The 20258-nt window shown below is 41.2% G+C and overlaps 1 protein-coding gene and 2 pseudogenes across 8 annotated transcripts in view; 1 reads left to right on the top strand and 2 right to left on the bottom strand.

Annotated features, from left to right (window-relative positions):
- LOC308648830 (patr class I histocompatibility antigen, A-126 alpha chain-like) overlaps positions 1 to 20258 on the bottom strand; it is a 365404-nt gene that overhangs the window by 208558 nt on the left and 136588 nt on the right. For 4 of the 6 annotated variants that reach the window (XM_081293892.1, XM_081293890.1, XM_081293895.1 and 1 more), the window contains exons 3-6: positions 5356 to 5579; positions 4857 to 5132; positions 3960 to 4235; positions 3716 to 3832 (exon numbers count right to left, since the gene is read on the bottom strand). In XM_081293892.1, coding sequence (XP_081150018.1) covers positions 3716 to 3832; positions 3960 to 4235; positions 4857 to 5132; positions 5356 to 5579 — 893 coding nt within the window. Of the gene's footprint in view, positions 1 to 3269; positions 3303 to 3715; positions 3833 to 3959; positions 4236 to 4856; positions 5133 to 5355; positions 5580 to 20258 lie in introns of all 6 variants that reach the window. The other 2 variants (XM_081293888.1, XM_081293889.1) reach the window with 2 other exon arrangements.
- LOC308648838 (saoe class I histocompatibility antigen, A alpha chain-like) overlaps positions 2535 to 20258 on the bottom strand; it is a 140737-nt pseudogene continuing 123013 nt past the window's right edge. Inside the window, exon 6 of the transcript XR_014024419.1 lies at positions 2535 to 2920. The product of XR_014024419.1 is annotated as a saoe class I histocompatibility antigen, A alpha chain-like (transcript). The remainder of the gene's footprint in view (positions 2921 to 20258) is intronic.
- Positions 17804 to 18828, top strand: LOC308650380 (poly(rC)-binding protein 2-like; annotated as a pseudogene). The gene is made up of 2 exons: positions 17804 to 18384; positions 18473 to 18828. The product of its transcript is annotated as a poly(rC)-binding protein 2-like (transcript).

The following is a 20258-nucleotide window of genomic DNA, read 5'->3' as shown; positions in this document are numbered from 1 at the left end:
AGCAGTTCCAACATGATGTGTCGCCTCACTACAGAAGTAAAGTGGCAGGGCCAATCATGGACTTCACCTTCCAGAACTGTGAGCCATAGTAAAACTTTTCTTTTTATAAGTGAATTACCTCAGGTATTTGGTCACACTGACAGATATCTAACACAGTACTATACCTTCAGTCTAAAAAAAAAAAATCAAAGATTTTTCCAGTTTGTGCAAATGCCTTGGGATGAGAGCAACTTTGTTTTTTGTGAATTTCTGTCAACATTTATAGTTTGAGCTAAATAATTATTATCTTACTTCTCTACTTTTGGATGCTTCTTCTGTTTTATGTCTTCTTTCTAGCTGATTTTAGGGAAAGGGGCAATATCACGCTACTAAAATTTTAATTACCAGGAACTGCTGATTCCTTCCTGCTGTAGATCTGACACCAGGGCATATGCTGGAACACTATTCTGTCTACAGCAATGCTACTCAAATGTGTACTAAGTGCACTAGCACCAGACTGTGAAATAATTATTACCAATCCAGAAGATATATACAGAAAGTGAGAGTGAGCAATGGCACTTCTACAACACCTGTCCCAGACTGATACCATTCAAGCAAAAGATGCATATATACATCAAGCCCTTGGGTCTGCTGAGAGCACTTTGGTTATCAGCTGTTGGCATATAGCAATTTGAACACCTCAGTTCAATAATCTCCACTGAGTGCCCACAAAGTCCTGTTTTCACATATACTCCTGACAATCTTCCCTTCTTCAATTGATATAACTCTTATCTTTCTAATTACAGTGTTACAAATTTTTGGTGTTCTCTTACTTCCTCTTTCTCATACTCCAGTTAAGTTCATTAGGAAGTGTTGCAAATTCCATCTTCAAAATGTGTACAGCATCCAAACACTTCCACTATTTCCCCTGCTCACACACCAGTGGAAGTGACCAACATCTCCAACACAGGAGTGACTAATTCCCCAGAGTTTCCCTGGTGCCTTGATAGTCCTCCCATCTCAATTCTGTTTTCAGACACCCAGAAGTTAGCATGATGCTTTGAAAAGATGCACCATGTCTGCTTTACTCAAACTGCCTCACTTAATGCAAGATTTTTTTCCATCAACCTCCAGATCTTGTGACTGACCATGTCTCTGAGCTCCTCTCAGTGACTCTGCTAAGGACATCTCAGATCCTCACTCTCCTCAGACCACACACACCCAGAATCCTTCCCTGGTGCATTTGCACTGCAGCTTCCTGTTGCCTAGAAAGTTCTTCCTCCAAACATCCTGACAAATTCCTTTACATCTTTCAAATCTATTCTCAAAGGTCTATGCTAATAAGCTCCATGCTGAGCACCCTAGTAAAACAGCCATCTTCCCTGTCCACACTCACCCACTCTCTCACCTGCCTTGCAACACTTACCACCTAACATGTACACTGTGATCACTTATTCTGCTTTGAGTGTGTCTTCTGCTTTTCTATAGAACACAGGCTCCATAAAGTTTGCCTGTTCTCATTTCCCCGAAGTATCCCAGGTGAAAACTGTGTGTCATCTATTCAGTACTCGACAAATGAGAGCAGAATGAAAGATCAGTGTCAACCCCTCCTTCTTCTAGAGACACTGATTTATTAAAGGAGTCTCAGACCAAATGCTGCTGTGGCATCAACAGCACAAGGACTTCTCACACTGAGGTCAGGACCATTTGGGCTTTGCTCACAAGTGCTACCCTCCCTCCCTCCACATCACCCTTTCACACTCCACAGCTGCTAAGGACATTTTGATCTTTAGAAAAGATGATCCTTCACTAAAAGGTCATATTTTCCAACTAAACAGAAACCCTTGTTAGACACTTGTTTTATTGATTCAGTAATCTATAATGAATCAAGTTTTAGGAATAATATTGTTAAGGACAGTGAAACTGCTGAGTAGAGAATCTGGAACCCTAAGAGTAATTAATCTAAGATGAGAAATTGTGAAATCCTTCCCGTATGCTATTCCCATTTTAAAATACTGGAGGGATGATGGAAAATACATTCCAGGAAACTGTCTTGAGTCTTGTGGGACAGTGAAAGGAAAAAGAACTTCTGCTGCTGTCAAAGATGAGAGACACCAGAGTGGAACAAGACCAGAACCCAAACTTACTAACAAGAACAGGGATAATTTTTTGTGAAAAGTGAGAAACAAAAAATGATGGGAGCAGAAGGTCAGACTCAGGTCTCATCCTATGTTAACCCAGTGGCCTGATGCCCTCTTACCCATGGTCCTGGAGATAGGACCAGCCCTGGTGATGCTACCTGTCATCAGAGGTCCTGTTGGGATGAGGTTCAATTGAATAGACAAGGACTAAGGAGCAGTAAAACTGATCCAGCTGAGAGTGACCACAAAGGCCCAGGATGGACTGAGCACAGACTAGGTGCCAGCTTGTCCACCTGCTGGAGCTCCTTTCATCCTTCTTCTGTCCCCACCTGCAGCAGACTCAGCACAGCAAACACGTGGATTCTGGAAGGTTTCAGGTTTTACTTTCTCTCAGAAATTTTAGGAATCCTCTTCTCATTTAATTAACCCATCAACATATTTTGTGGCACAAATTTGAAATATAATCAATATCCACATTCGATTTTCCAAAAGGGAAGAAAGACGCTACAATTCAGAGCAACATAAAGCTAAATCAGGAATGAAGACATCTCAGCCCCACATCAGCTACAGAGGAAAGTTGATTGAGGAAGAGAACATTGTGGGGAGGGGGCCTGGTGACCAGGGATGTGCTCCTCTCTCCATTGCCTCACATTATGATTGTAGGAACACAGACACAAAGACACAATTAGATGCCAGCTGCACAAAGAGTAGCCAGGAACTCTTGAAACTGCAGTAGAGAGCAGGAAGAGAACTGAAGAAATCCTGTACTGCTCAGTCCCACAGATGGCAGCTGTCTCCAACTGTTAAAAAAAAAAAAGTATTATGAAAAGATTCAGATCACTCATTGTAATGGAGACACTCTGAACAACCCATTAAAGACCCAAAATGTCACAAATCCCTGTAACTCAAAAGTCTCCTCCTTCCCCAACCCCTCTCCATCTTCTGGCCCTCCAGGGCTTCACCTTTTTAAGCAGAAAGAGACACATCAGAGCCCTGGACACTGTCATTACCTGAGCAGAACAGAAAGAGAACCTGGTCAGACCCCACAGGAGATGTGGCTAATGGAGGAATTATGGGATGGATGAGCTCTGCATCGCTTCCCACTACACTAACCCATGAGCCTCAGGGATCATCGTTTTTCATACTTACAGGCAGCTGGAACATAGGGCCCTTTTTTAACTCCTGTGGGAAGAAAACATACTGTGAGAGAGCAGGTTGAAAACAGGTGTTAGAGGTACCCCCTAGTCCTGGACACTGGGGAAGTCTCCAGAACTGTGACTGCAGATGTAGGGAAGGATCAGGAGACAAGAAGAAAATATATGGGTAGGGATGGAGCTAATTACTCTTCTGAGTTCTGTCCTCAACAGAGAAATTCCTCTCCGTCCTCTAAATGCTGGATATCAGGTCTCCATCACCACAAACATCAAGAGGATATATTTATCCTTCAGTTTCTATGTGCTTTACAAAAAGTAAACAGGGTCCAATTTGGGTAATGACACAGGTAGATATTACCTCCCATGAACAAGGCAGGACATTTCTATCAGATACTTGAAACCACCAGTGGGACAAAAATTCAGACCCTGCACTTTCCCTACCTGTGTTTTTCTTCTTCCACATGACAAAAGCAACCACAGCTCCAGTGACAGCAGTTCCAAGGAGGACCAGGCCAGCAACAATTCCCACGATGGGGATGGTAGGCTGAGGGGGTGGCTCTGGGAGAGGTAGGGAAGTCAGTTGAGGAGCCCTGATCCCCAGCTCTCAGCTTTGATCCTGCTGAGGGTCTCCAGAAAGCCTCCTGCTTTCCTGACAACAGGCTCTGTGCCCTCATCCCCTCCTTACCCCATCTCAGGGTGAGGGCCTCAGGCAGCCCCTCATGGTGCACATGGCAAGTATATCTCTGCTCCTCTCCAGCAGGCACCACCACAGCTGCCCATTTCTGGAAGTTTCCATCCCCTGCAGGTCTGGTCTCCACCAGTTCCATGTCCTGGGTCTGGTCCTCTCCCTCCCGTTGCCAAATCAGGGTGATCTCCTTAGGGTAGAAGTCCAGGGCCCAACACCTTAGAGTGACGTATCCTTCAGGGCTAGGGTGGTGAGTCACATGTGACTTTGGAGGGTCTGAGGGAAAGAACATGGAAATTCAGACATTTTGGCATTTCCTCATGGGCCACTGAAGCAGTGCTCACATGACCATCCTGATAGTGGACAACACTATTGGGGTGGGGAGAGAGCACAAAACCTAGACACAAGCCAAGACACAGGCTTCTCGCATAATCTATTCCTTGGAAAGTTCTAGAACCAGGCTGAGAAAACCCAGTGAAAGAGGGTTTAGGTGTCTGAGAGGGAGTACAGATTTTGGTCTGGATAGAGGCTGAGACATGTGGAAAACCTGGAGTCAGATCTCCAAGGACACCAGGCTGGAATGGACCTGACAATGTGTCCTTGATGCCAAGGCTGCTGCCAGGAAACTGTGGTCAGGTGTTTACTGTCTTTCCCACCAGTCAGGGAGAGAGAGAGAGAGAGAGAGAGAGAGAGAGAGACGGGATCCCTCACTTGTCCTGAGACACAGTGGCCTCAGATTCTCTCTAGTGCAGCATCTGGGGGTCCAGGCCCATTCACTCCCCTCTGGACAAGGAGTAAGAGGTGTCCTAGCTTGGGCACCATTCTCCTCCCCTCCTTGTGGGAAGCTGGAGGAGGGACCTACAGGAGATCAGGCAGGTGTCCTGAAGCCCCTCATACCTGTGCGCAGCAGCGTCTCCTTCCCTTTCTCCAGGTATCTGGCGAGCCACTCCACACAGGTGCCCTCCAGGTAGGCCCTGCGGTGCTCCGCAGCACCGGACTCCTCCCACTTACGCTGGGTGATCTGAGCCGCCAGGTCCGCCGCGGTCCAGGAGCGCAGGTCTTTGTTCAGGGCGAGGTAATCCGCGCCATCGTAGGCGTACTCACTGAACCCTTGGACTAGGCGCCCGTCTGTCCCCACCTCGCAGCCATAGGTGCTCTGGTAGGTGTGAGAGCCTGTCCCCGCCCCGAGGTCAGCCGCGGCCCCGCCCCGCCCCGCCCATTCCGCGGGTTTTTCCCTAAACCGAAAATGAAACCCGGACACAGTCCCCGCGGGCGCCCTCTGGATCGAGGGTCTCCAGTCCCTAGGCCTTGGGGTGAAGCTCGGCCTGGGATCCCTGACGACCATCGTGAGGGACGTGAGGGGTCGCGACCTCCGACTGAAGCCTGAGTCACTCACCGCCCGCGCTCTGGTTGTAGTAGCCGCGTAGGTTGTTCAAGCCCACTCGGTAATACTGGGCGTTGCCCTTGGCAATCCGTGTCTCCCGTTCCCAATACTCCGGCCCCTCCTGCTCTATCCATCGCACCTGCGGCTCCATCCTCGGTGTGGCGGCGTCGCTGTCGAAGCGCACGAACTGCGTGTCGTCCACGTAGCCCACGGAGATGAAGCGGGGCTCCCCGCCGCCGGTCGGGGACATGGCGGTGCGGAAATACATCAGGGAGTGGGAGCCTGGGGGCGGGAGCCGCTGAGACCCCGCGACCCCTCCTCCTGGCGCCTCAGCCCCGGGTTGACGACGCCAGGAGGAGAAGAGAGGCCTCAAGAGACCCTAAGGGTAACGGGGGACGCGGGAGGAAAGGACATAGGGGCGGGAGTGGAGCGTCAGGAGGAGCCACACCACTCCAGGGAGGGTCTGGGCCACGGGCGGGCGGGGAGGCGGGGACGCAGCTTTCTAGGGTCCTGTGTGCTCTGGGGATGTCCCCTCCTTCCTTTGACACAGAGGCTCTTTCTTTCCTGATCCCGCACTCACCCGCTGAGGTCTTCGGCAGGGCCAGGGCCCCTGAGAGCAGCAGGAGCAGCGTTCTGGGTGCCACCACCCGCATCCTGCAGCTCTGTGGAGATTCTGGAACTTAGCAGGTGAGTGGGGACTTTAAAACCCAAACCGCGGTGACCTTGACTGGCTTCTTTAGGAGCAAGACACTCTATGGGAGTGAGTCCTGGGGTGGCATGGGGCGTGTCCAAGAAGAATGGCTGTAAGGAAAATAAAAAGTGACCAAAGCAAAGTGCAAAGGCCAAAGCAATAGCTGCTGGCCTGAGCTGCTAGCTTTATTTATATCCATAGGTTACTTAGACCATTGATAGTACATACTGTGTTACTAGGCAGGTTACTGATTTAGCAACATTATTCAGCTTATTCATCAGTTACATAATTAGTTGCAATGTGCAATGTTAGGAACTTTGTGTAGCTCTCAAGAAAGTCCATTGTATAAAGTTACTGTTAAGTGAGCAGGGTTAGACTCTGTGAAACATCTTGATTGTCTAACAAGGGAGTTCCTTAATTTCCAGGAGCTGTGTGCCTGAGATCAAGGTCTCCAGGCCTCCTAATGGAGGACATTGCTATAGCAGTCACACATTCTGTGTCTTTGCGCAGAAGTTTTCCCAGCAGCCAGGCATTCTGGGTCTTTGCATAGAAACTTCCTAGCCACCAAGCATGTCACAGTCATAAAGCTACCTCAGTCCCAAACACAGAACCCTTACAAACGACCTGACCCAGGTTGGGAGAAGTGAAACTCCAGGGAGACCAGAAATTCCCAGTTGCTCTGTGTCCACACCCCAGGCACAGCTCTAGACTCTGAGATCCATGACCAGGGCTGGGACTTTGGCCTGAACACTCCTCTGTATTAATCATTCTTTGTTTCACTGTCCCTTGATTCCTTGTAAATAAGCAGTTCTCAGACATTTTGGTTTCAGGATCTTTATATGCTCTTAGAAAGTAGCATGCACTCCAGAGGTAATCATGTCTATGTGGATTATGTCTATCAGTATTTGCCCTATTAGAAATTAATTCCATCTTTAAGATATTCATAACTAATTGCATGTTAATAGAAACAGTAGTTTTCAAGAGAAATAACTGTTTTCCAAAATCAAAATATGTAACTAAAAGACTGGTTCATTTTACTTTTTACAATTTTAAAAGTCCCTTTCATTTGTCATTAGAGAATGCTAGATATTCTTATGTTCTGCATTTAACCTGTGACTTTGACTGAAATGAAAAAAAAAATTTGCAACCTCAGAGTGATATTTAGGAAGAATGATTTTAATAATGTTTTCAGTAACTGTGGTTATTTGTCTTTGATACTACACTAAATTGACATAAGTGTTAGTTTCTTAAAGGTTCTTTGCCATATAGACCCCAAAACATTAGCATTGAGTAGTTCATATTCTGTTGTATTAAAGTCTGTGAATGTGTTTTGTGTGTTGAATGGATTTTGTGGTAATGCATGATATTTTTTAAAGTCATGCACTGTTTGCCCATGTTATGTAGACCTTCTAATGTTAACATATTTAAGTGTCAAAAATCAAGAGGTCAATATGTTGACATTTCCACAGATTTCATCAGAAAGTGTTATAGGTACTTGAAATTCTGTCAGGTTGATAATGGTGGATGCAAGTTTTCCCAGAATCTGATATACTCTTTAGAGCATACATTTTATCATTGAAAATATTGCTGTCTGTGGATCCTTGTGAAGGGGCAGATTCAGTTCATTTTTTAGAATGTTGGCCACATACTGAATTGTAAAGAATAGTTTCTGTGTCCTTCATTCTTTTAAGCAGGAATAGTATTTCAGAAAATGGAATGGTGTAACTCATCACATGGCTTTTGTTGATACAAACACCATACTTTCAAATGTAGCAGATGTGCTTATGTCTACTTTCAATTCTATGACATAAGTGTTTTTATAATGTGAATTCTGGGATAGCAATTTAATAAAGTTAATAATTTTAACACTTCAACTAGGATATATTTAAGTGAATTTGCATGTTTTCCCTTCTGCTGTTATAAGGTGCTCAAGAATACAATAACTAATATTGCTGTTTGGTGTCATAGCTCTCACTTTGTCAAGTTTTACTTTGGTATAAGTAATGTTTTAATGATATTATAAATATATATATATATATATATACATCTTTATATATTTAACATATACAAATGATATTAAATATATAATGATATTGTATATAATATATATTAAAATATATAATATATATATTATACACACACACACACACACACACACACACACACACTGGGGATTAACTCAGGGGCACCTGACCACTGAGCCACATTCCCAGCCCTATTGTGTATTTTATTTTGAGACAGGGTCTCACTGAGTTGCTTAGTGCCTAGCTTTTACTAAGGCTGGCTTTGAACTCATAATCCTCCTGCCTCAGCCTCTGTGTTAGAATCTTATAGGTATGTGCCACTGCACCTGGCTATAAAAACATTTTTGATCATATGGATCCTGTGAAATAGTTTGAACATCTCCAAGGGTTCCACAGATCACACTTTGAGAACTGCTGCTCTGAGTAAACTGTGGAGAGATCCCAACTGGTCCCAACTTCTTTGCTTGATTCACTGTCACTGCTCTCAGTAATTGTTTAAAACATATTTAAAAAATGGTATTTTTGAACAAGTAATGGAATTTTGCACAATTATGTACAAAAGAAAACAAAAAGAAGTTCTTAGAAATTAAAAACTAGTCACATAAATGAATAATTCTGTAGATGATTTGGACAATTAAAATAGTATCAGAAAAGAAGTAGTATAATTGCAAAAGTAATGGTAATGAAGACAGAAAAACTATAAGAGCACAAGGATATCAATAAAAGATTTTCAATAACTGAAAAATATGAATTCCAGAATAATTGAAAGTAAGGAATGATTTTAAAATCTCAATGAATATTCTCAGTCTTTTCAGTTCCCCCCCAAATTACATTTGAATTGCCACACAAATGAATGAAAACAGACTCATGTCAAGATACACTGCAATGAAATTTCAGAAAATACGTATAAGAGACCCTGAATATTTCAAGAGGCATGTAAAGCAACTTTTTGAGCTAGAAAATGTTGAAACAATCTTATGTGCATTCTAAGTGAAAATATTTTCAACACAGAATTCTGTACTAAATTGGACTAAGCGCTAGAGTGTCCTAAAGATATTTTAGATGTTTAAGGTTTCTATATCTTCTGTACCATGTTCCCATAAGATATGAAAGTGGGAAACAGAAATGATGGCAAAAACCAAGCAAAGGTGATATGTGAAATGTAGTTAATAGGGAGCCATCACAAGAGAGGGAAGCCAAGTGTGTTCCCCCATGAGGTGAAGGAGCACAAGGATATCAATAAAAGATCCAGGGAGTCAGCCTTGTCCAGTTGTGAAGGCATCCAGGTCTGGCAGGACTGAGGGCTCTAGGACAGGAGTCTTCACAAAGACCAAGTTGGTGGATTTCTGGATATACTTGAATGTACTCAGGGAGACTGTGTTAGTCTATTTGGCTGCTCTAACAGGATACCACATATTGAGTAAATTAGGAAGAATAGAATTTATTTTCTCACCGTAATTTAAGTTGGAAGACCAAGTTCAAGGCACTGGCATCTGATTAGGGTCCTCTGCTGTTTCCTCATGTGGTAGAAGGTGTAAGGGCAAGACAGGCAGAAGGGGCTGATCTGTTTATGATGACTCACCCACCTCCCATTAGGCCCCATCTCCCCTCACCACCACATTGAAGATCAAGTATCCAACATGTAAACTTTGGAACACACATTCAAACCATAGCTGAGACCCTAGAAAAGAGTTTGAGAAAGTTTCAGTAATGAGTACAACAGGAACTAAGAAAAAGAAAGAAGAACACTTTTATTAACTGCAGGGAAGTTAAAAATCAGTTCAAGGAAACAAAGTAATGAAAGCTACAAGCCTAGATGTAAATGACGCTTGCATAATCAGTATAATGTAAACAACATTGATCTAATCAAAATTATAAAATGACTTAAAAGGACAGGGGTATATGAAGCTCTCCACTAAAAGTGCCACTTGAAAAAGTAAGAAGGAGCCCTATTAGCATTCTATTTAGGGCCACAGACGTAACAATAAAAGCATCAGGCAAAAGAAGTAAAGGTGGCTGCCTCTGGGGTTCAGGAAATGGGGCTGCATGGAAGATTGGGGTTATCTGTCTTTATATCCAACCTTGTAGAAATATTTGTCTTTTAAATGCTGTCATGATTCTGCTAGAAAAACAAAAATTCAACTTTTAAAAAGGCAACATGAGAGAAAGAACCCAAATGTCACTCTATAAGGTGTATCAGAGTAATGGGGCAGTAATGGGAGAAACACATAGGATCAGATGGTGGATATTTATGGAGGAATTTGTTTTATTTACTGAATTTATTCATTTTTTTTTAACAGGAGATAGCTGTAATATGGTTGATGCAGGAATGAGTGATCTATAGTGAGTGAAAGGTGATGATGCAGGGGAGGGAGGGATCATCTGTGGGAGACCATCTTCACAAGTGACTGAGTTTCCTCCTGGACTGGGTGCTGAGGCGTCCAGCCACAGAAATGTGGCAGGACTTTCCCCACCCTTCTTGGGTTCGAGAACGTGTCCGTGTAGAGGCATGTCTCACCACTATTCAAAGAACCCAATCACCTCATCTGACCTTGCAACAATGTGCCCCATGTCTTTCATTGGATGGGATTTTCCCCAGAATTTTTAGTTCCCCAATAAAAGCCTACTCCCTAGCGTGCTCCTGCTCTCTCACTAGCCTCTTCAGTGAAACCTCGCTTCCCCCCTGGGGAGCTTGAGGCTGAGAGCTCCAGGAGCCAGCCTGGAGCTGGTTTAAAGGTAAAATTGTGTGTCGCTGTCTTTATTTCAAATTTCCTGAGTATTTTCACGCATGATTGAACCGTTCACCATCTGTGCTGGCCACAGACTAAAGTCACCCTTGTTTTCAAGTGCAGAGTTGGCTTGAGACTGCAACAGACCATCCATCATCACTGGTAGGACAGTTTCAAAGGTGGAGGCTATAATGGGATTATGATGCAGTTTTTACCTGACTTCTACTTTTTTTTTTCTAGGTGAAAAGAGAAAGAATTTTGTCTCTAGGAGTGAGGAATAGGGAAGAGTACTGGGATGTGAGAAGGGAGGAGAAAGTGAGAAATTGCTCTCTGGGGTGGTGGTGGGGGGGAACAGAGAATCAACTGAACTGGAAAATGGCTTTAGGAGAGGGCAGTGCTGGGGACCACTGAAGCCTGTGTTCATCATCTGAGGTAGAGAGAGGGAGAGAAAGAGAAATATGCAGCACTGAGGCTGTAGAAGGAGGAGGATAACAGACTAGAAGGAAATGCAATAAATTTTTCTTGTCTAGGTGAATGGATTATTTTTAACTTGTTATTTATCCTTGTGAGCACTTTAAAATGTTTCTATATCAAATATACATTAGAGTCGTACATCACTTAATGACAAGAAATGTGTTCTGATTCTATGAAGCCAGTATCACTGTGATACCAAAGCAGATAGGACACATGAAGAAACAAAACTATATATCAATATGCCAGATGAACATAGATGTAAAAAATCCTTAATAAAATATTAGCAATCTACATTCAAAAGCACATTAAGTGGACTGGGGTTGTGGCTCAGCGGTAGAGCAATCGCCTAGCATGTTCGAGGCCCTGGGTTTGATTCTCAATACCACATAAAAATAAATAAATATACAAAAGCACATTAAGAAGATTATACTCCAAGTGTGTTCCATCCAGAAATTCAAGGTTGGCTCAGTATATGAAAATCAGTAAATGCAATATGTTATATAAATAAAATTAAAGACAAACATAACCATCTCAGTAAACCTTCAACAAAATTTTGTGCCCATTCATGTTAAAAACACTGAAGAAAGTAGGAATAGAAGGAACTTGTGTCAACCTTATAAATGCTATAATGTCGGATGCAAAGCCATTGTCCTATTAAGTAAGGAAAAACCGAAAGTATTTTCTTTAAAAACAGAAAAAAGGCAGAGATGTTCACTCTCACCTCTCTTATTCAATATGGTACTTGAAACTCTAGCCAGAGCAATTAAATAAGAGATGGAAATTAAAAAGATAAAAATAGAAAAGGAGTCAATTATCCCTATTTGATCCCAAGGGGGGGAAAAAAGTTTTAGAGCTGATAAATTCAGCAAAGTAGTAAGATACAAGATCAACAAACAAAAGTCAAGCTTTTCAAGACACCAATAATGATTCTGCTGAGAAAGAAATCATAAAAACAATTCCATTGACTACAGCCTACATATAAATAAATAGATAGATAGATAGATACCTTCGAATGCATCTAAACAAAGTGGTGAGAGACACGTTCAGTGAAAATTATAAAACAAGAAAAAAGTTGAAGAAGATGCTAGAAGATGGAAAGATCTCCCATGATCTTGGATTGGAAGAATTAATATTGTCCAAAAGGCCATATTACCAAAAATGATGTACAGATTCTCTGCCAATCCCTGTCAAAATACCAATGACATTCTCAAAGGAAAAACTGTCCTAAATTTCACATGGAAGAAGAAAAGACCCAGAATAGGTAAAGTAATTCTGAGATATTAACCAGAGCAATGTTGAAGGCATCAAAATTTCGAATATCAAATCATACTGCAGAACTATCTTAACAAAAACAGCATGTTATTAGCATAAAAACACACATGAAGACCAATGGAATAGAATGGAAGATTCAGAGACCAACCTGCAGAGATACAGTCATCTGATCCTTGACAAAGTTGCCAAAAACACAAGTTTGAGAAAACATAGCTTTTAAACAAATGGCACTGGGAAAACTGGATATTCATATGTAGAGGAATGAAATTGGATCCTGTCTCTCACCTTGCACAAAAATCAACTGGAAGTAGATCAAAGACCTAGGAATTAGACCAGAAGCATTGCTACTGCTAGAAGCAAACAGGGTCAACGCTCCAACATGTTGGCAAAGGTACACCCCCAAAGCTCAAGAAATAAAACCAGGCATCAATAAGTGGACATCAAATCAAAAAAGCTTCTGCGCAGCAAAGGAAACTATTAAGAGCATGAAGAGAGCCTGCAGAATTGGAGAAAACCTTCAACAGATACTCTCTGACAGGGGATTAATATCCAGAATGTATAAAGAGCTTAAAACACTTGGCAGATGAAAGGCAAGTAACCCAATCAATAAATAAACAAAAGAAATAAGCAGACATTTCTCATAAGAAAAAATGCAAATGACATTTCATATATGTATACATACACACACATATATATATATATATATATATATGTATATTACATATATATCAGAAATACAAAGCTTCACTGAGATTTCATCTCTCACTACTCTTAGAAGAGCAATCATCAAGAACACAAAAAATAAATGCTGGAGAGATGGGGGTGTATATGTACATTTAAAACATTGTTGGTGGGACTACAAATTAATACAACCACTTTGGAAATCAGTATGGAGATTCCTCAAAAAACTAGGAATGGCACCAGTATGTGACCCAGTTATCCCACTCCTTGATATTTGTCCAGAAGAACTAAAATCAGCATACTCGATTGAGACATGCATACCAATATTTACAGCAGTACAACAGCCATGTTATAGAACTGGCCTAGGTATGTGTCAACAGATGAATGGGTATAAAATGTGTTACACATACAAAATGGAGTTTTACTCAATCATAAAGAAGAATACAATAATGTCATTTGTTAATAAATGGATAGACTGGAGAAGCATGCCAAATAAAATAAACCAGACTCAGAAATTCAAGGAATAAAAGTTGTCTTTCACATATAGAAGCTGGAGAGGGGGATAAAAACAGAATAAAGAGGAATCTTATGAAAACAGAAGGGAAAGCAATAGAGTAGAAAGGGGGGTTGAGAGGAAAGGAGGAGGGGAGGACACAGGGAAGTTTTGGGGAATTAAATCTACCAAATTATGCTCTGGCTGTGTGCAGGTACACCACAATGAATTGCTTTCATATATAAGTACAATGCACTAACTTAAATACTAAATAACAATAGAAGAGAGACCAATAAAGTAGAGCAAGAGCAGAGGATATAAATAGAGTTAGAAAGAGGGAGGAGGAGAGAGAAAGGGGAAATAGTGAGGAATGACACTAATTAAGTTACATGCATCTAAGATTATGGCATAATGAATCTTACTACTATGTATAACTTTATTGGATCAATAAAAAAAGAGAAGTGTGGTGTTAGGTGATTTCATCATTGTGCAAGCATCCTAGAGTATATTTTCACAAACCTAGATAGCATGGCCTAAGACACACCCAGTCTTAGTGCGTAATTTGGACATAATCTGCCAATGGTGTCACAAGTGTAAGGGATGTTAAATGTATTTATTTTTGAAAATAGGATTAATGCCCAAACAAAAAAAAAATTCAAAGGTAAGAGTATGATGCAAAGATTTATAGATGACAGATAAGTGCATGAAAAGACAAACAATGTGAGTACTCATCAGGGAAATGCTCACTGAAACAATATACCATTACACACTTATGAATGTGGGTAACATTTTAAAAACCTGGCAATATCACAAACTGATGAAGACACAGAGCAACGGGAAATGTCATTCTTGCTGATAGAAATGCAAAATGCTACAATCACAATGGAAGATATTTTCTAGTAGCTCTAAACAGATGTAACTCAACGTGGACCAAGGACCTAGGAATTAAACCAGAGACTCTGCATGTAATAAAAAAAAAAAAAGTAGGCCCTAATCTCCATCATATGGTAGGCCCCAACTTCCTTAATAAGACTCCTATAACACAAGAATTAAAACCAAGAATCAATAAATGGGATGGATTCAAACTAAAAAGTTTCTTCTCAGCAAAAGAAACAACCTGTGAGATGAACAGAGAGCCTACATCCTGGGAGCAAATTTTTACTCCTCACACATCAGATAGGGCACTAATCTCTAGGGTATATACCCCATTTGATTCAAATGTATGATATGTCAAGATCATTGCATTCTCATGTGCAACTAATAAAAAAAAGAAAAAAAATTTAAAAAAAGAACTCAAAAAGCTAAGCACCCCAAAACAACAATAACAACAAATAATCAATAAGTGGCCCAGGGACCTGAACAGACACTTCTCAGAAGATGATATACAATCAATCAACAAATATATGAAAAAATGTTCATCATATCTAGCAATTAGAGAAATGCAAATCAAAACTACTCTAAGATACCATCTCACTCCAGTCAGAATGGCAGCTATTATGAAGACAAAAAACAATAATTGTTGGTGAGGATATAGGGGAAAAGGTACACTCATACATTGCTGGTGGAACTGCAAATTGGTGCAGACAATATAGAAAGCAGTATGGAGATTCCTTGGAAATCTGGGAAAGGAACCACCATTTGACCCAACTATCCCTCTCCTCCATTTATACCCAAAGGACTTAAAAACAGCATACTACAGGGACACAGCCACATTAATGTTTATAGCAGCACAATTCACAATAGCTAAACTGTGGAGCCAACTTAGATGCCCTTCAGTAGATGAATGAATTTTTAAAAATGAGGCATATATACACAATGGGATATTACTCAGCAATAAAAGAGTAGCATTTGCAGGTAAATGGATGGTGTTGGAGAAGATAATGCTAAGTGAAGTTAGCCAATCCCCAAAAAAACAAATGCTGAATGTTTTCTCTGATATAAGGAGGCTGATTCATAGTGAGATAGGGAGGGGGAGCATGGGAGGAATAGACGAACTCTAGTTAGGGCCGAGGGGTGGGAGGGAAAGGAAGCGGGCAGGGGATTAGCAAGGATGGTGGAATGTGATAGACATCATTATCCAAAGTTCATGTATGAATTGGTGTCAACATACTTAATTTACAACCAGAGATATGAAAAATTGTGCTGTATATGTGTAATAAGAATTGTAATGCATTTCGCTGTCATTTATTTTTTTAAAAAATCATTAAAAATAAATAAAATAAAATGCAGTTGAAGGTTTAAAAATAAATAAACAGACTTGCTGTACAACCTAGTTATCGTACCCCTAGTTCTTTGCTCTACTATTTTGAATAATTCTGTTCAAATAAAAACTTGCATGCAAATGTTTATAGAACATTTTAAGAACATGTTTAAGAACATCTCATAAGTGTGGGCTGCACATAGTGACTTCCAAAGAAGCATGGAAAAAGGTGAACTAAAGAAGGAGCATCATGGGCTGCAGTTATAGCTTAGTTTGTATAGTGCCTGCCTTGCATGCACAAGGTCCCGAGTTCAATCCCCAGCAAAAGAAAGAAAGAAAAAGGAAAGAAAGAAAGAAAGAAAGAAAGAAAGAAAGAAAGAAAGAAAGAAAGAAAGAAAGAAGAAAGAACGAACAGAGGGGCCATCACAGGGAGAATCCTGGATATCTCTACCTTGGCCAGATGAATGTTCACACCATCAGGAATGAGTCAAGTGGGCACAGTATGCCCTTGACATGCTGTGTTGAGTGGCATTTCAGCTCTGTTCTCTGTGTTGAGTGGCATTTCAGCTCTGTGGTCTCCTCAAATACACATCTCTGCCAACCAAACTCAAATCAAGGATCATTCTGCAATATTCCTGAGGATCACTCCTCAAAAATATGAAGGTCAACAAAAGAAAAGGAAATCTAAGAAAGTGTCATGCTAGAGGAACCTTAAGGAGACACGATTGCAACTAAATGCAATGTGGTATCCTAGATGACATTATGGAACAGAAGAGGGTCATCAATAAAAGCTAATGAAATCCAAATAAAACATGGAATTTTTATGCTGCTGAGAAATCCAAATAAAACATGGAATTTTTATGCAGCTGAGTAATAATTTATCAATATTGCTTTAATAGTGTGATATGCATGATCATAATTAAGATGTTAAAAATAGGGGAAACTGTGCAGTCTACAGGCACTCTGTTATTTTTACCTTTTTCTAAATCTAAAGGCATTATTGAAGAATATAGTTTTATTTATTTTGAATTATTTTGGCGGTATGGGGTATTGCACCCAGAGGCACTCTACCACTGATTTACATTCCCAATCCTTTTCCTTTTATTTTGATACAGGTTCTTGTTAACTTCCCCAGGCTAGGCTGGAACTTGGAATCCTCCCACTTCAGCCTCCGGAGTAGCTGTAATTACAGGCATGCACCGCCATGCCTTGCTGAAGTCTATGTTTAAAAAGTAATAGTTGGGAAAGGAAGAGTTTGTAGGAAGATATATATGAATGAAATACATAAATATACATATGTATAAATGGAATATATAAATATATATTATATATGAAATTAATTATTTATACAATTACCTGGGAAACTGAAAGAAGAACCATTATATTTATATGTTCCCAGTTTTGTTTTGTTTTGAGAGAGAGAATCTTTTTTTTTTTAATAGATGGACACAACACAATGACTTTATTTTATGTGGTGCTGAGAATCGAACCCAGGTCGCGCCCGTGCTAGGTGAGCACTCTACCGCTCAGCCACAATCCCAGCGCTGATTTTTATTCAGACACTGGAGAAAGGGCTTTGAAAGAGAAGATCTGAGAAGTCTGCAGGATTCCTTGTAGGAGCGGTCTCCACAGCAGTGTATCCTCTGTAGATCAGCCATCTCGTCCTTCCACAGCCTGGTCCTCTCCAGAGCTGTTCTGGCAGCCTCGGAGAGCCGTGCCTTTGCGCCCCAGTGTGGCTGAGCATGAAGACTTGAAATCTCATTTCCAGGGCTCACTTGGGAGTGAGTTACCCTAGGCTTGCAGCAACTATACTATGCCCACAAGTTTTTGGCTTTCACCCCACAAGTGACCAAACACTTGACCACTCAAATTCCAGCTCCCATAACACTGCTCAACATGTATACTAGTATAATTCAAAGTGGATTAAATGTTCCTCTCACCATTTGTCTATTTATGCTTGGAAAGGAAGTTGGCAGTATCATTGGAAAGACAGGAGAATCAGTTAAAAAGATGTGTAAAGAGAGGGTGCATGTATCAACAGCTCAGAAGGGAATTTTCCTGACAGAATTACCACTTTGACTGGACCCACTAATGCCATCTTCAAAGCCTTTGTTATGGATCCTTGACAAACTGGAAGAGGACATCAGCAGTTCTATGACCAGTACAGTAGCCCACTGGTCACTCTGAGGCTGGTGATTCCTGCTAGGCAGTGTGGCTCTCTCATTGGAAGAGGTGGTTGCAAGATTAAGGAAATATGAGAGAGTAACAGGGGCTCAATTCCAGGTGGCAGGGGATATGCTCCCCAATTCAACTGAGTGGGCCATTACTATTGCTGGAATTCTGCAGTCCATCACTAAGTGTGTCAAACAGATCTGAGTGGTCATGCTGGAGTCCCCCATGAAGGGCATGACCATCCTATAACAGGGCCACGTTTTTAAATTCTCCAGTCATTTTTGCAGGTATTCAGGACAGGACAGGTACAGCACAGGCAGTGACAGTGCAATCTTTCCCCACACCACCTGGTTGTTTTGTCTCAACCCTGACCTGGACGGACCATCTCTAGAGACCTAACCATTGAAGGACTGTATGCCACTCCATAGCCATGTCTGACCAAACTGCACCAGTTGGCAGTGCAACGTCTCATTTTCCTATGAGGCATGGCAACACTGGATTCAGTGGTCTGGGTACATCTGCTCAGACTACTTCTCATGAACTCACCATTCCAAACAACTTGATTGAGTGCATAATCCGCATCAGGGTGAGATCCATCAAATGTTTGGGACATAGATCAAAATTGTGAACCCAGTGGATGGATCTACTAATAGGTTACTATCATTGAATCTGCTGCCGGCATTATCCTGGCTCAGTATCTTATCAACATCAGGCTTTCCTCCAAGAGGGGTGGCATGGGAAACAGATAGAACAGTGCAGATTTATCCTTAATCCCTTTCTGCTATTTACCACCATCACTCATGATTCACCTGTGTACTTTCTGAACAGTCAGCAATTCCAGGTTTTAAATAGTTTGTAAATTTTCAGCCTTGACACACTTTATCATCCACTCATGATTTTTTAAATTAAAACATTTTAATTCCTTTGTTCAGCTGTTAATACTGAGATCCATATTTAGTTTTAAAAATTTCTTCTTTCTTTGTTTTTGGAAGTTTATTGGCTCATGAATTTTTCTGATTGTCATGGAAATGTAAGAGTGAACTATTAATATATTTCAGTTTATTTCTTAATTTCAGGAAATTTTCAAAAAAAATTAAAAGATGGACTGGAGATTATTCTTTGTGAATAGAAACCAGAATCCACAGTGATTTATGTGGATTTTATTCCTATTGTCTTTCTGTTGTTTTTGTGACTTTTTTCCCTTATAGAACCCTTATTGGGTTTTGAATAGAAGCCTTTATTGCAATTAAGATATTTTCTTCTGTTCACCATTTCCATGTTTTTTATTCACCCTTGATCATTCTTCCTACAACACTGACCTAGTTGTCCCTTGTGAAACCTGTACCCAGATTGAGGATTAGACTTTCCTAGAATTGTAGAATAGGTGTACAGTTCCATGATCAGAGGGTGCACATATGTATATACATGGAAGCAGTTAATCTGTATCTGATTGGGATTCACCTTCAAGAGAATATCTGTCCCCTTGTTCAAGCTTGCATATTTTAAAACTTAAGCCTCTTGTTTTTAAAAAAAAATTGCTTATCAACATGTGTCCACTGACATAACCTGTTGTCAGTGTGTCTTCTTTGTCTGGCTTGCATATTTTAAAAAGGCCTATGCAGAACATTCAGGAACCAGCAAGGGGGCAAATGGAACTGGTGGGGCTGAAGCTGGAGCTGGAAGCTAGCTAGAGACTGTTGCCACCTCTGAGTAAGCATGTCTACCATCCCAACTGAATTTTGCATCTTCTTCCATCTGCCAGGATCTCAAATCTGTTCCTAAGTCTAAGCCCTTGCGCAACACCCTTTTATTTCCATTTCTTGCCTCAAGGCTCTGGGTAAGATATTGAGTTGCAATATGTAACAGAAAAGCTAAGAGTCAACATATTGCCCATCTGTTATGGTTTGGATCCTGAATGTCCCCCAAAGGCTCAATAGGCCAAAGGTTTGGTCAGCAGTCTAATGGGAGGTGGTGAAACCTTTAGTAGGTGGGACCCAGTGTAAGGAAGTTAGTTATTAGGGGTGTGCCTTGGAGAAGCTACTGAGACCTCAGATAACTCATCTTTCTCTTTGTTTCCCAGCATCATGAGATGAACAGACTTCTTCTGCCACATGTGCTACTGATGTACTGTGCCCAAAGCAATAGGGCCAAGTTACTATGGACTGACACCTTTGAAACA

Source organism: Spermophilus citellus (assembly GCF_964194105.1).
Source record: "Spermophilus citellus genome assembly, chromosome: 5".
NCBI lineage: Eukaryota > Metazoa > Chordata > Mammalia > Rodentia > Sciuridae > Spermophilus > Spermophilus citellus.
Note: the sequence above shows the minus strand (reverse complement) of the source record. Positions and strands in the feature narration are given on the sequence as shown.